This window comes from Monodelphis domestica, chromosome 3 (genome assembly GCF_027887165.1).
Source record: "Monodelphis domestica isolate mMonDom1 chromosome 3, mMonDom1.pri, whole genome shotgun sequence".
NCBI lineage: Eukaryota > Metazoa > Chordata > Mammalia > Didelphimorphia > Didelphidae > Monodelphis > Monodelphis domestica.
The window spans coordinates 194,085,004-194,098,825 of record NC_077229.1 but is presented as its reverse complement, the minus strand read 5'-3'; the positions used below and the strand labels follow the sequence as shown (position 1 = coordinate 194,098,825).

General features: G+C 34.5%; 1 protein-coding gene across 5 annotated transcripts in view; it reads left to right on the top strand.

The window, feature by feature from the left end:
• The window catches only part of LOC103096708 (gastrula zinc finger protein XlCGF26.1-like), a 67,269-nt gene that overhangs the window by 47,300 nt on the left and 6,147 nt on the right, over positions 1-13,822 (top strand). For 4 of the 5 annotated variants that reach the window (XM_056823373.1, XM_007488025.3, XM_056823372.1 and 1 more), the window contains exons 5-6: positions 165-298; positions 13,255-13,378. In XM_056823373.1, coding sequence (XP_056679351.1) covers positions 165-298; positions 13,255-13,378 — 258 coding nt within the window. Of the gene's footprint in view, positions 1-164; positions 299-7,793; positions 7,920-13,254; positions 13,379-13,822 lie in introns of all 5 variants that reach the window. The other variant, XR_008917594.1, reaches the window with a different exon arrangement.

Here is a 13,822-nt window from a genome sequence, read left to right as displayed (position 1 = left end):
AGGTAATTAAAAAAAATAGTAGCCTTATCTTTAGATTCACATTCCCAAGATTTAGAACTAGAAAATACCTTTGACTTCACTTAGTCTAGTCACTTCATTTTTCAGATGAAGAACAAAGACCCTCTTTTGCTAAGTTATGACAAACCTTGCTTCCTTTTGAATAGGAAATGTTCCTCCAAATTGGCCTTGCAGAGACATATGGGTATACACGCTGGAGTTAAGCCCTTCCATTGCCAGCACTGTGACTATAAAACAAGACTGAAGGCTTCATTGATACAACACATGCGGATCCATACTGGTAAGCCAGTAGTTTTCATCTGCCCGCTTGAGCTACCTTTGAACTATAGTAGTTTTAAACAGTAGGTTTAAAAATACTTTATTTGTGATTTTATGGAGAGAGTTGGTCCTTTTACAGTAGGTGGTGCTCTTGTGCTAGCTTGTAGCTTATGGACCAGACTGCTGTTGCTTTTTTTTTTTAGATTCACTCTTTTCAATGCAGTAGTATGGTTAAATTTTTTTTTTTTGCATGCCCAGGGGAACAACTACTGGGTACTTTGAAAGGTTCTTTTCTACTTTTCTATCCCATTTGTCTTTCTATCCCATTGTCTTTGCAAAAGATGGGAGCCCAAGTTAAATTACTCAAGTACTTAAGTGTCTTAAGTTCTAATGCTAAGTTCTTCCCCAGATTCTTGGGATCAAGAGCCTTTTTTCCCTCTTTTTTGTAAAAGTTTATTTTTTAATGCCAGTCTCTTCTTTTTTCTTTTATCTCTTCTATCTCTCCTATATTTTACTCACATAGGGGAAATTAGCATTGTTTTAGTGCTGGGAACATTGTTAACAGCCTGAATCCAAACCACTCATTTTACAAATAAAAGCACTGAGGCCCAGAAAGGTTGTACTGCTTTTTAAAATTATTTATTACTGTTTTTATACTATCTACACTTTCCAATATATCCTTCTTCCCTCTCCGTTTGAGAAAGCCATCTAGTAAAATAAAGAATAAAATAGAGGGGAAAATTCTAGCAAAACTAACCAACATATTGAAAAACATATATGTGGTATTCCACACCTATTATTTGTCCTCACCTCTGCAAAAAAGTAGGAGGAAGTACCTTTTCATATTGCTTTTTCAAGGCTGAGCATGGTCAGTCATTGTAATTTTGAAGCATTAAGTTGTGATAATTTTGTTTTTAAGTAGTTAAGTGAATTACATAGAAGTAGAACCAGGGCTCCTTACTAGTGTTCTGCTCCTCTTTCTGCTCCACCCTGCTCTTCCAGGAACTTTTTAGCCCTGGAGAACTGGGGGTTTTGTTGTTGTATAAATAAATAAATAAAATATTTATTTTGTAAAATGAATATTTATAAATTTTAGATTTATAAAAATTTTATTTATTTATTAGAAATTTATAAATGAAATATTTCTGCCTAAAGTGAAAATATCAATAATTTTAGCATAGATCCTATGGGCAAACCTTTACCCCCCCCCCCCAAAAAAAATGTCTCCTTTGCTAGCAAATTATTTCCTTCTAATACATGAAAAACTGACCCTTTCCTGCTGTCTAACATGAATTAGGGTAACCATAGCTATTATGGTCAGAAATAATACATTTGAAAGTTGGAAAACTTGTAAAAATTTATACATATATAAGGTGATGAGATCTTGCTCATCATTTTGTGTGCTCAGCATTTTTTAGAATAATAAGCACTTAATAATTTGATTTTTTATTCATCTTGTTTTTGGAAAATTTTCAGTTGCTTAGCCAATAAACTTGTTTCTATGAAGATATGGAGTCATAGAATTTTAGTGCTGATAGTTTCTGGCAGCTATTATTGATAATCTCTTCTTCCTTTCCCCTACCAATGATATAGCATGTTAATATAGCTCTATCTCCCATAAGTATGATATTAGAAATTAAGTCTTGTTATATTAGTTTGGAGATAAGAAGTGAGGAAGCTGGCTTGAGAAAGAATTAGAGTTTGAGACATAGTTGAGACAGAGAGTCAGTTTCAAATGTTGACAGTGTGTGTGGGAGGGGTAATGGTTTTTCTGTGGCAGTTGGTATCTGGCAGCTATACTCTCTCGAAGTGGTAGAAGTGGGTGACATACATCTTCTTTTCTCTCCTCACTGTCTGAGGTAGAAGGAAATGAGGGGAAAACATGAAGTAGCTAAGTGATTTTCCTTTTACAACTTGGGAAACTTTAGTGATTGTCTATTGCTATTTTGTAAATTACTTTTATATCTTAGAAGACCAAAGAAAGACCTGGTCATTGATTTGGACTTTGAGTCTGTTAAGGCTCAGAGTCCTAAGTTGGTTCTTGCTGAGGCTCAGCCAGCTAGCTTTTGTTATTTTTATAACTTGGAGACAAAGTTAGGAGTTAAATACTTCATATAAGGATAATAGTGTTTACAGTTTATTGTAGAATAGTGAAAATTTGGGTTAGTCAGCTCAGGAAGAATCAGTGTAGCCTGTGGAAACAGGAGAAGTTCCTTGTGGAATCAGGGAGTTTTATTTGGGGGGAGTTAGAAATCCTTTTTTTATGCTTATATTCTTAATAAATAGCTTCTTTTTATATAACAAGAGTCTCCTCAGTGTCCTTGCACCTGGCCCTGAAGAGAAGTTCACTTATGAGCTTTACTTCACTGATATAAATTGAAGATACTTTGTAAGCACAGCAAGCACAGTATCTAAATCAGTTTATAATCAATTTACCCATTATTTTTACAATCCTGACCCCACCCTCAGTGCTTTTTCTAATATGCCACAGTGCACTTCAAAATTTGTATGAACATTATTATTAGTAGTATGCATTTATTAAATGTTACTCATATATATATATATATATGATGGTGTATTCTGGTTTAAATATTAGGAAAGATTGAAGGCAAAAGGAAATGGAGATGTATATTGTCATAGAAGCAACTAACATGAGCTTGGACAGACTTCCAGAGATAGTAGAGAATGTAAGGGCCTGGTGTTCTATGGTCTATGGGCTCACAAAGATTTGGACATGATTGAGGACATGAAAAGAGCAATTCTAGGCCTTCAAAGAACAAGAGTTTTTTTTTTTTTTTTAAGTACTTAGTGACTCAAAAAGTGAATGGGCTAATTTACATAATCACTTTCTGCTATAAATTCTCTTTTCCCACTTCTTGGCTCCTCCTGGCAAAGAAATACTCTTTAGGTCCCATTGTGAGTATGCTCTGATTTAGAGCTGTAAGGCAAGGAATAGTCTTCCCCTGGTCTTGAAAAGAACATCTTGTTTTCTTCCTTTTCTTAGTGGTTTGGCTGAAAGTAAAAAGTAAGTTCTGATATGACAACCAACCACCTTGGCATAAGAAAGTGCCAACTTACATGAATTTGCCCAGGTTCTAGGTGTTTCTAAATAGATTTAGATCAAGGTATGTTATTTAACTCTTCCACACACTTTTTAACCATGTCAGCAAACAACAAAAATAGCCAAGTCCACCCCAGAGATGAAGTGTCATAGTTTTTGGAAAAGTATTTTGTAGTTTTTGTTTTTTAGTTTAGTTTTTTTTTGTAGTTTAGTTTTTTAAAAAACAAATACTCTTTTTCTGTTACTGACATGTGGAGAAATTTTATTTCTCCAAATAAAATGCATCTGCTTCAGCTAAAAAAGTCTGAGATTGGATCTTTTGAGCCTGAAATTTCATTTCAAGAAGGGTTTACTTTTTCTTTTCATAAACTTTATTTCATGAAATGTTGAAGTTCTCTGTTAGAGAGCTAAAACTCTTTCATTGGTGTTGCTGTGTTGGAGGGGAGTAGGTTGTTTGAAATTTGTGTTATAGAGTTCTTAGATTACCACAAAGTAATCCTTTTGATTTAGTTTCATCTGGGATTTGTGGATATTCCAGGCACTTATTTTTATTTTTTTCTTTTAAAGAGTATTGGAAAATTAAAAACCAAGGAGTTAGATGGTATAATGTGAACAGGCAAATATCTTCTATTAATGACTGACCTAAGCCTAATATGAATAAGTATTGCTATAATATGCCCTGAATTTAGTTCCTCTTATAATGTGTTCTTTTCTGATACATATAATACTAATTGGCAGGTTCAAGCAACATTTTGTATTGTAAACCTCAAATTTCCTTAGACTTATAATTGTTGAAAATTTCACCATTGGGATATTTCATACTTGGAAAATTTCTTACTGATAGTCTATTGGAATGGGAACTCCATTGGCATGGGAGGTTCCTTCTCTTCCCTTCTTAAGATTACTTTAGGACAGAAACCCTTTGCTGAACAATGGAAAGGACTTTGACCTATGCTTAAGCATAGAACAGGAATTTCTTTGAGTCTTGATTGATTTAGAATTGATACAATGGAGATACTTGGAATAAATCTCCACCCTATTCAGTCCTAATAGGATTGAGTAAGGGCTGCAGCCTAGATCAAAATTTAATTATTCCAATCTCTACCATACTCAAGTTAACAGGATTTAGAAAGGCTGTAGCAAAGGAGTATAGATTTAATCATTGGAAAATATGACCTTCAACAGACATGTGCAAAAAGCCAGAAACCTCTGGGCGGTCCTGGGTTAAGCGAGAGCCTCCATTGACAGGCAAATTGATGAAGAGTGATTGGTAGATGTGAGGACTGAGGGGAGGCAACTTGGATGGTTTCCTTAAAGATAGGAGGGTCTGGAGACTCGAGGTGGTGGTTGTGGAGTTTTTGGTCGGTGGTTCCTGGGGTCGGAGGAAGCTTGCTCTGGAGGAAGCTGAAGGTGGGGGCCTCTGAGACTGTTTCTCCATTTTGGACACGTGAGTGAAAGGGACTGATCTCTTTTCTTTGCCCCAGCTATCTAAGGGCTTGGGCCTTTTGGCCCAGCCTAAACAGAAGGGGTATTTAAGCCCTATTCCCTTCTCTCCCCTTTCTCTCTCTCTATATATATATCTCTAATTCCTTTCTTGCTCCTATTGTAATTAAACTCCAAAAAAGGCTGACGGCTGACTTGAGTTTTTCATTTAGGAATTACATAGCTGATTCCTTGGCGACCTTAAATTAATATATATCAGTCTTTTAAAGTGATTCACTTGTAACAGTATATTAATACACATAGAGAATCAATAAGTTATTTGAAAAAGGCCTGGCCAAGATATTTTCCAGTTAATAAAAATGTTTTATATTATTAGGGAATAATAAACAAATATACTTTCATATTTTAAATACATTTTATTAATATCCTTTACTCTTAAATCACCAGAATTTTACCCAACATCTTTATCTTTCTTCATAATCCCTCGTAGAAAACCATTCAATATAACAGATTTTTTTTTTGAACCTTCCACCTTAGAATCAATACTATATATTGGTTCCAAGACAGAACAGTAATGACTAGGCACTGGGGGTTAAGTTGCCCAGGGCCACACAGCCAGGAAGTGTCTGAGGCCAGATTTGAAAATAGGACCTCCAGTCTTTGGGCCTAGCTCTCAATTTACTGAGCTACTTGGCTGCCCCCATAACAGATTTTTTTAAAAGGAAAAAAGCAATAAAAGAAAAAAGATCAGTAAAACTGATCAGTACATTGAAAAACTATGAAAATACATTCAGTAGTCTATACCTCTTCTCTTCTTTGGGACTATGCTTGTTCTGAATAATTTTGCAAAATATACTTTTGATTATTTTGTATTATTTCCACTTAACATTGTTATAGTCCTTGTATATTCAGTTTTCTTAGCTCTGATTATGTCAGAATATTACAATAAAAAATTTAAAACTAAATAATATTTGATCCTAGGGTCATTAGGGAGGCACTGAAGTTTCAGTAGGGAAGTGACATAGCAGGAAGGGACTTGTGGTAGAGACCAATTAGGAGACTTTATATTTAGGGAGCATTTGCATTTATTGTTGTATAGACTGAGAATCTAAACCTAACATCTGTCAAACTTCTTTCTAGTTTTACCAAAAATTCTTATCAAAGAGAGTGTTTTTTCCCTAATATTTCATGGTCTTGGTTATTTTTGGTGATTGCAGTAGTCCAGGTGAGAGGTGATGAAGATTCAAATGAGTGTGGGACTGTTAGGGGTCAGAAGGGGTCAGATGAGAAAGATGTTTTAGAGATAGAAATGGCTAGATTTGTTAACTAATTGGATATAAGAGAAAGGTTAAAGATAAGAGAGGTGAGTTTGGAAAGAAATTAGAGTTGGATATATAGATCATAAAGATAAACAGAGCTCCTATGGCTCTTATGATCCAAGAGATATTATACAGAGAGACATGTGGTGGCAGAAATTTACCTATCTTTTATGTTTCTTAGGTCAAGATAGGTTATATCATTTCTGCCCTAAATACCCCATGACTGGTGCAACCATAAGTCAGAAGTAAGAAGAGTTAGGGTAGTATAGTTGTCAATATGGAAAGTTGGGAGGATAAGATATAGCCCATTTTTCTACCCTAATCAAGTGGTCACTCATACCTTGGGGTCATTTTAGGCTCCTATTTTAATAAACACATTTTAAAATCTTTATGATATACATATTGTTAATATGTAGATAACTTGCCAGAGTAATTTTTTTTTTGCTCAGATACTCAAATGAGTCTTCTCTTTGATTTAAATATTTTCTTTTTATTAAAAAAAAAAAAAAGCAAAACCCTGACTTTCTGCCTCAGAATCAGTTCTAAATCAAAAGAAGGGCAAGGGCTAGGTTAAATAGGTGGGTTAGTGACTTGCCCAGGGTCACATGGTTAGGAAGTATCTGATGACAAATTTGAACTCAGGTTATCCTGACTCTAGGCCTGGCACTCTACCCACTGTGCTACCTACCTGCCCTGATGTGCATGTTTTCTTTAGTGATGTAAATTGCATTTCATCCATGTTGCCCATACTTTATGACTCATCTATGTCCTTTTGTAAATTTGCCACAAGAGTTCCACCTAGCATACTAGGAACCATACTTGATTTCTCTTCAAATATCATATGATATCCATTGGTCATTCCTTTGCTCTTCTCACATCTTCTCTGTAGTTTAGGCACTTTTGTTAAATCCTTTATAAGTTATGTGTTGTAGCCTACTCACACCCACTATTGCTTTCTCAATTGACTTCTGACAGATCCCCAATTTTCATTCTTTGGAAAATAAAGTGTTATACTATGATGTCATAAAACACTGATAGAATCGAGTTCATGAAAGAGGTATTGTAGTTCCACATAGTCAAGCCTGATTTTTCTTTTTTTTAATTATGGACTCAACTTGTTTAATTTCATTGTTTGGTATATATTATATGCTTGTGTGTATACTGATGAATTCTGTAAACTGTTTATATACCTAAAAAACTAGAATTTTTAAAGGAGAAAAAAAGATGACAGTTATGATCCCAGACAAAGCAACAGTAAATACAGAAATAAGTAAAATAAAAAGGAAAAACACACTATGCTCATAGATATTATAGACAGTAAAACAACATTAGGATTCAGTTCACATTGTTCAATTAGCACATCAAATATCCAAAGAAAATACCAAATTTCAGGGAGATAGACTGTAAAACTATTAGTTGTAGACCTCAATGTTATGTTTTAAGACCTGGCTTTATCAGTATCTTTCTATGACAGTTATTTCAAGGCATCACTAGTTTGGGATATTTGTTCTCATATAAATTCTTCCTTCTCTTAATATAATGACCAAACAACATCCAAAAACTTCTTTTTCTTGGCTTAGAACGCATATTTGAAGATGGTACTCTGAACTGTCTATATGCTGCTATATGTTCTATGTAATGAATCCCCTTTTTAATATTTTGTTGTTTGTGTACTATTCTTTTGTCCATAATAGATGCTAAAAACAGCCAGATGCTTCCTTAGGATCAAAACTACACTGCAGTTTTCCACTGGCAGCCCACACTCCAGTTCCATAAGCCTAAACAAAGGCCATAGGTGTTGTTCCCATTGCTTCCCAGGGGTAAGAGAATGGGATTGGGTAAAATTGGCTGAGGGAGAAATTTAGGGACTGATATCACCAGCTTTCTGATAAATATTCTATGATTTGTAAGTTGGTCCTTTGATGTCTTCACAGTTCTTCAGCACAGACCTCATCTATTTATACTTGATTTAGTGACTTTTCCCATTTTTGTTTTCTCTAGCACCATATTTACTTTCTAGCTGAACATATCCAGAATAGTGATGTTGAGTCCAAGTGTAGTGGCTCTGTTTTTTTTTTTTTAATGGTGAAATAAATGTGTTATAAAAATCTTTATAGCTTTTATATTTTTATATGTTTGTTGTCTTCCTTCCCACTTTATCCTTCAAATTTTCATTACATATCTACTTATAGCATTCTTTTTAAAAAAATTTAGTTCCAAATTCCCTCCCTCTTTTTCTAGTCTTTCTCCCACTCACTGCAAAGGTAAAAAGAATTATATATGTAAAATCATGTAAAACATTTCTTTATTAAAACTATCACCAAAAAAAGTAAGAAAAAACAAAGTGATGTTATACTTCAGTTTGCACTCAGAGTTCAATAATTCTCTGGAGGTGGATAACATTTTTTATCACGAGTCCTTCAGTGTGGCCGTGGATCTTTGTATTAATTAGAATAACTTAAGTCTTTCATAGTTGATCATCATTACAATATTGCTATTATTTTGTACAATGATCTTCTGGCTCTGCTCACTTCATATTGCAATAGTTTATTTACATATATGTGTGTATATATGGACACACATGTCCAGGTATTTCTTTACAGCACAATAGTATTACATCAAAACATGTGAAACTATTCCTCAACTGGTGGGCATCTGATGGGTATCCCCTCAACTTCTAATTTTTTGCCAACACAAAAAGAGCTACTATAAATATTTTTGTACATATAGGTCTTTTCCCCTTTAATTTTATCTCTGGGACACAGACCTAGTAGTGGCATTTCTGGGTCAAAGAGTATCCCCAAATAATTCAGGATTGTTTTATTTTGCATAGTGATATAGAACATTTTTTTCTTAGGACTAGATGGCTTTGATTTTCTCTTCTGGAAACTCTGTTCATATCCTTTAACCATTTATCAATTGGAGATTGATTTTTTTAAAAAATTTGAATTACATTCCTATATATTTGAGCAGTGAGGCCTTCATCAGAGAAACTAGCTGTAAACATTTTTGATTTGTTTCATTTTCTATGATATATTTTATTTCCCTGATTATCTTTTTTTTAAAAAAACCCTTATCTTCCATATTAGAATTGATACTGGGTATTGGTTCTAAGGCAGAAGAATGGTAAGGACTAGGCAATGGGGGTTAAGTGACTTGCCGAGGGTCACACAGCTAGGAAGTGTCTGGGGTCAAATTTGAACCCAGGACCTCTTGTCTTTGGGCCTGGCTCTTAACCCACTGAGCTACCTACCTATCCCCCTTGATTATCTTTTCTAATTAGGTCTATGCTTGCTTTTGCTTTGTCTGATGTCATGAGTGTTCCTCCTGCCTTTTTTTTACTTCAATTGAAAACATAATAGAGTCTGCTCCTGCCCTAATTTTAACTGAGTTTCTTTTTCTGTTTCTACATTTGACCTTAAACAAAAGGCCAAGAAGCAATTGTCTTTCTGTTTCAAGAGTGTCTCTTATAAACACGGTATAGTTGGATTTTGGTTTCTAATCCATTCTGTTAAACCCCTTTAGCTTTATGGATGACTTCATCCCATTCACATTAATAGTTTTGATTATTTTTCTTCATACTTTTCTGTTTATCCTTCTCTCCTTTTACTCATCCCCTCCATAAAAGTGTGCTTTGCCTCTGACTACTACCTCCCACCCCTTTTAATCACCTTCCCCTACTCCAAACACACACTTATCTCATACCCTTTTCCCCTCTTCCCTGTTGGGTAAGATAGATTTCTCTACCCAGCTGAGTGTGTATATACGTTCTTTCTGTGTACTGTAATGGATGATTACATTAATTAATTAATTAATGGATGAGTGGAAGGAGGGAGAAGAGAGAGGGGAAAGAAGGCTGAAGGGATTGGGTTTTCACCTCTGTTACTTATGGGGAGAGGTAAGCCAGGTCCTATCTCTCTTGAGTCTTATGTTTGAATGTCAGATTTTATATCAGCTTTTGTCGTTTCATTTAATATCTATTCTCCCTTCCCCCCATGCCCTGGATAGGTTATTCTTAGTTATAATCCTAACTCCTTTGCCTTCCAGAATATCATATTCCAAGCCAGCTGCTCCTTTAACATTGAAGTTGCTAAATCTCATATGATCCTGACTGTGGCTCTGTGAAACTCAAATAGTTTCCTTCTGGTTACTTGAAACATTTTGTCCTTCACTTGGGAGCTCTAGAATTTAGTTATAACATTCCTAGGAGTTTTTATTTTGGAATCCTTCTTAGGTGATTAGTGAATTCCTTTGATTTCCATTTTATCCTCTGGATCCAAGACATCAGAGCAATTCTTTGTAATTTCTTGAGAGACATCATGTCTAGGCTCTTTTCTTAGTTTTGACCTTCAGGTAGTCTAGTTATTCTTAAATTATTTCTCCACAATCTGTTTTTCAGGTGAGCTATTTCACATTTCCTTTTTATTTCATTCTATTGATTTTATTTTATTGTTTCTTGATATCTCATAGACTCCTTAGCTTCTATTTGCCCAGTTCTAATTTTTAAGTATTTAGTTTTTTCTATGAGCTTTTGTACCTCTTTCCATTTGTCCAGTTCTATTTTTTAAGAAATTCTTCTTAGTGAATTTGTTTCTCCTTTTCCATTTGGCCTATTCTTTTTAAAGTATTATTTTCTTTGGTATTTTTTATACCTCTTATGTCATTCTCTTTTTGAAATTTTCTTTCATTACTCTAATTTCTTCTCCCAGCTTTTCTTCTACCACTCTTATCTCTGTGTTTAATTTCTAGGCAGTCTTGTTGGATTTGGGTCCAACTAGCATGAAAATATTTTCACATTGTTGTCTTCTTCTTCTCTGTTGATGACTTGGTCTTCCTACCACTATAGTAGCTTTTTATGGTCTAGTTCATTTTTTGTTGTTGCACATTTTTCCAGCCTATTTCTTGATTTTGAACTTTGTTAAAAATGGGCTATGTTTACCTCAGGGTGGCAGGCACTGTCTCAAGCTTCAGGCTTTTTTGGTGCTTCTATTTTTAGAACCAGTTGGGGGGATGGTCTAAAAGTTTTCAGTGTTTCCAAATTGGTGTTATCTAGGAAGAGGTGTGTTACTACTCTCCTGCTCTGTGCTCTAGTCTTTACATAGGGTGCACCCCTGCTTCCTTGCAGCTATAAGTGCTGGCATTCCTCTGCACCATAGAACTGGAACCCCGGAGCTCCAATGGGCAATAGAGTTGCCAAATAGCATCATGTCTTATACCTCGTGCCAGGAAAGGGTCCACAGTAATCTCTTTCTAACTGGTTGTCCAACCCCTTTAAAATCTCTGGGCTAAGAGCTCTCAAAACAGCTATCATTGTCGCCTCCAAGGTCCATCACTTTGCCCTCAAGTGTGCTTCAGACTAGCCCCTACCCTGGTGTCATAGGATTTTCCTGCCAATTTCTTAAGTTGTCTAGATTGGAAAAATTTCTCACCCTGATCTTTTGTTTTCTCTGCCACTCCAGAATTCAATTTAAGACATGATTTTAAAGTTGTTTGGAGTGGAGGGCAATATAGGCAGAGTTCAACTTAGTTGTTACTTTTATTCCACCATCTTGGTGCCAGCCACCCTATCATTCTCCCTAAATGCTTTTAGTATAACTGGTTAGTTGAGTCTTGCTGGGTTTATTTATAAAGTTTATTTTTTATTTCTTTTTTAGGCATATAGGGTTTAGTGACTTGCCCAGCATCACATGGTTAAGTGTTCTTACTCCAGACTTAGTGCTCTATCTGCAGCTCCTAATTTTTAAAAATCTACTATTGCTTTTCTTTGCTTTATGAGATAATATTGCTTAAAATCTTTAGCTATCCATCACCATAAGATTTTACAGATGAGTAGAATTCTCTTATAAAATGTTATCAATAGCTGCTCTATTACTCTGCTAGGCAAGTAAGTCAGGTAATACTCTTTGAAATGACATTTAGTCTTTTTGTAATTGGTGCATAAGTCCCTTTATATTATTCCATTTTTTTATATAGCAAACAAATTTGTGAACTTTTTATATATCTATATGACAGCTTATTAAAAAATGATTACCACATTTGTAATGAGTAGTTTCTTATCAAAGTATAATCACTTCACTTTTGGGGGAGGTGTTATTAGATGCTCACTTTATCTAATACCTTCTTTTTCTTTTTTCAAAGAAAGTATTCCTAATATATAGGTGAAATATTTCTGTGTAATTTTCACTCTGGCTTTTTTCATTTATTATTTCAGATTCTTATTTTTTAAAGTTATTTAACCATTCTTACCTTTGTATTGCTGTCAGTGACTATTATAATATAGATTTATTTAATTTGAAGGATTTTATTGAGTTTTTTTATGGAATTTGTTTACCTCTTAATCCTCTGTCAGATAATAATGCATACACCTGTATTAATTTCATGGTGATATTTTTGTAAATACTTATTAGCACTGCAATATGCAGTAACCAAATATCCCATGAAATGATGTTTCTTGTTGATTTTGTATGCATGATAATTTTACTTAATTAAGGAAAAGCTGTGTGGGTTGATTACATGGTGATTAATTCTTTTGGCCATGATGAATCATGATATAAATTTCATTTTATGGTTTTAAAGGCTTAATTTTTTATGTGTCTTTTTTAAACCCTTACCTTCTGTCTTAGAATCAGTACTGAATATTGGTTACAAGGCAGAAGAGTGGTAAGGGCTAGGCCATGGGGCTTAAGTGACTTGCCCAGGATCAAACAGCTAGGAAGTATCTGTGGCCAGATGTGAACCCAGGACCTCCCATCTCTAGGACTAGTTCTGAATTTACTGAGCCTCACAGATTCCCCCAAAGGCTTATTATTTTATTGATGAATAGAATCATTTAAAGTGATGAGAAACAATCCCCCTCAACTTCACTGTTGCTCTAGATTTCATTCCTTCCTACTTATAGATAACTTTTTCATCTTTCCTTATCTTTATTCTTACTACATTTCCTAGAGCCTTGCCTCCTGTGTCTTTAAAGACATGCAGATCCTCCTTACCTTATTTTTTAAAAAAACTCTTGTTTTTACTGCCCTCTTAAACTGCTATCCATTTCTAGTTCTGATTCTATAAAATCCTATAATGTAATATATTATTTTCATGTTAAAGAGCTGATCCTTTGTATGCAATTGACCTCTCCAATGGTGGCTTTACATATCTTGATAGGTGAAAAACCTTTTAAATGTGAAATTTGCTCATATGCCTCAATCGATGCCAGTTCCTTACGAAGACATTTTAGGACTCACACAAGGGAGAGGCCCTACAAATGTCAGCTTTGTTCATATAGTAGGTAAGTTTACAAATTTCCCATTTCTAATCAAGGGGAAAAAATAAATAAGGTAGGAGTCAAGTCTCTCTGCTGTTCCTGACAAGAAATGAAGAAAAAATAAAGCCATTCAAACACATATTTATGTGCATGTATATGTATATACTAATAGAAAAATTATTAGTTTAGCGCTGTGAAAGAGTTCATTAAAAATTCTCTGTTTCAAGAGGATACCCTTTTTCTTGTTTTTACAGCTATACATCATTCTCATTATTTCTTTTAAGGTTCTGTCCTCTAGAAATTCTGAGATGAACAACTAGATGGTTATAATTTTCCTATGATAAAAGGAAATGTTTGAGGTTGACTGTGTAGTATGTTAACTCTGTAGAATGAGATAATATGGAAAACATATTTTTTAGGACTTTTGTTCTATACACAGGAGAAGATAACTTTTTTTAGGTTATCTGC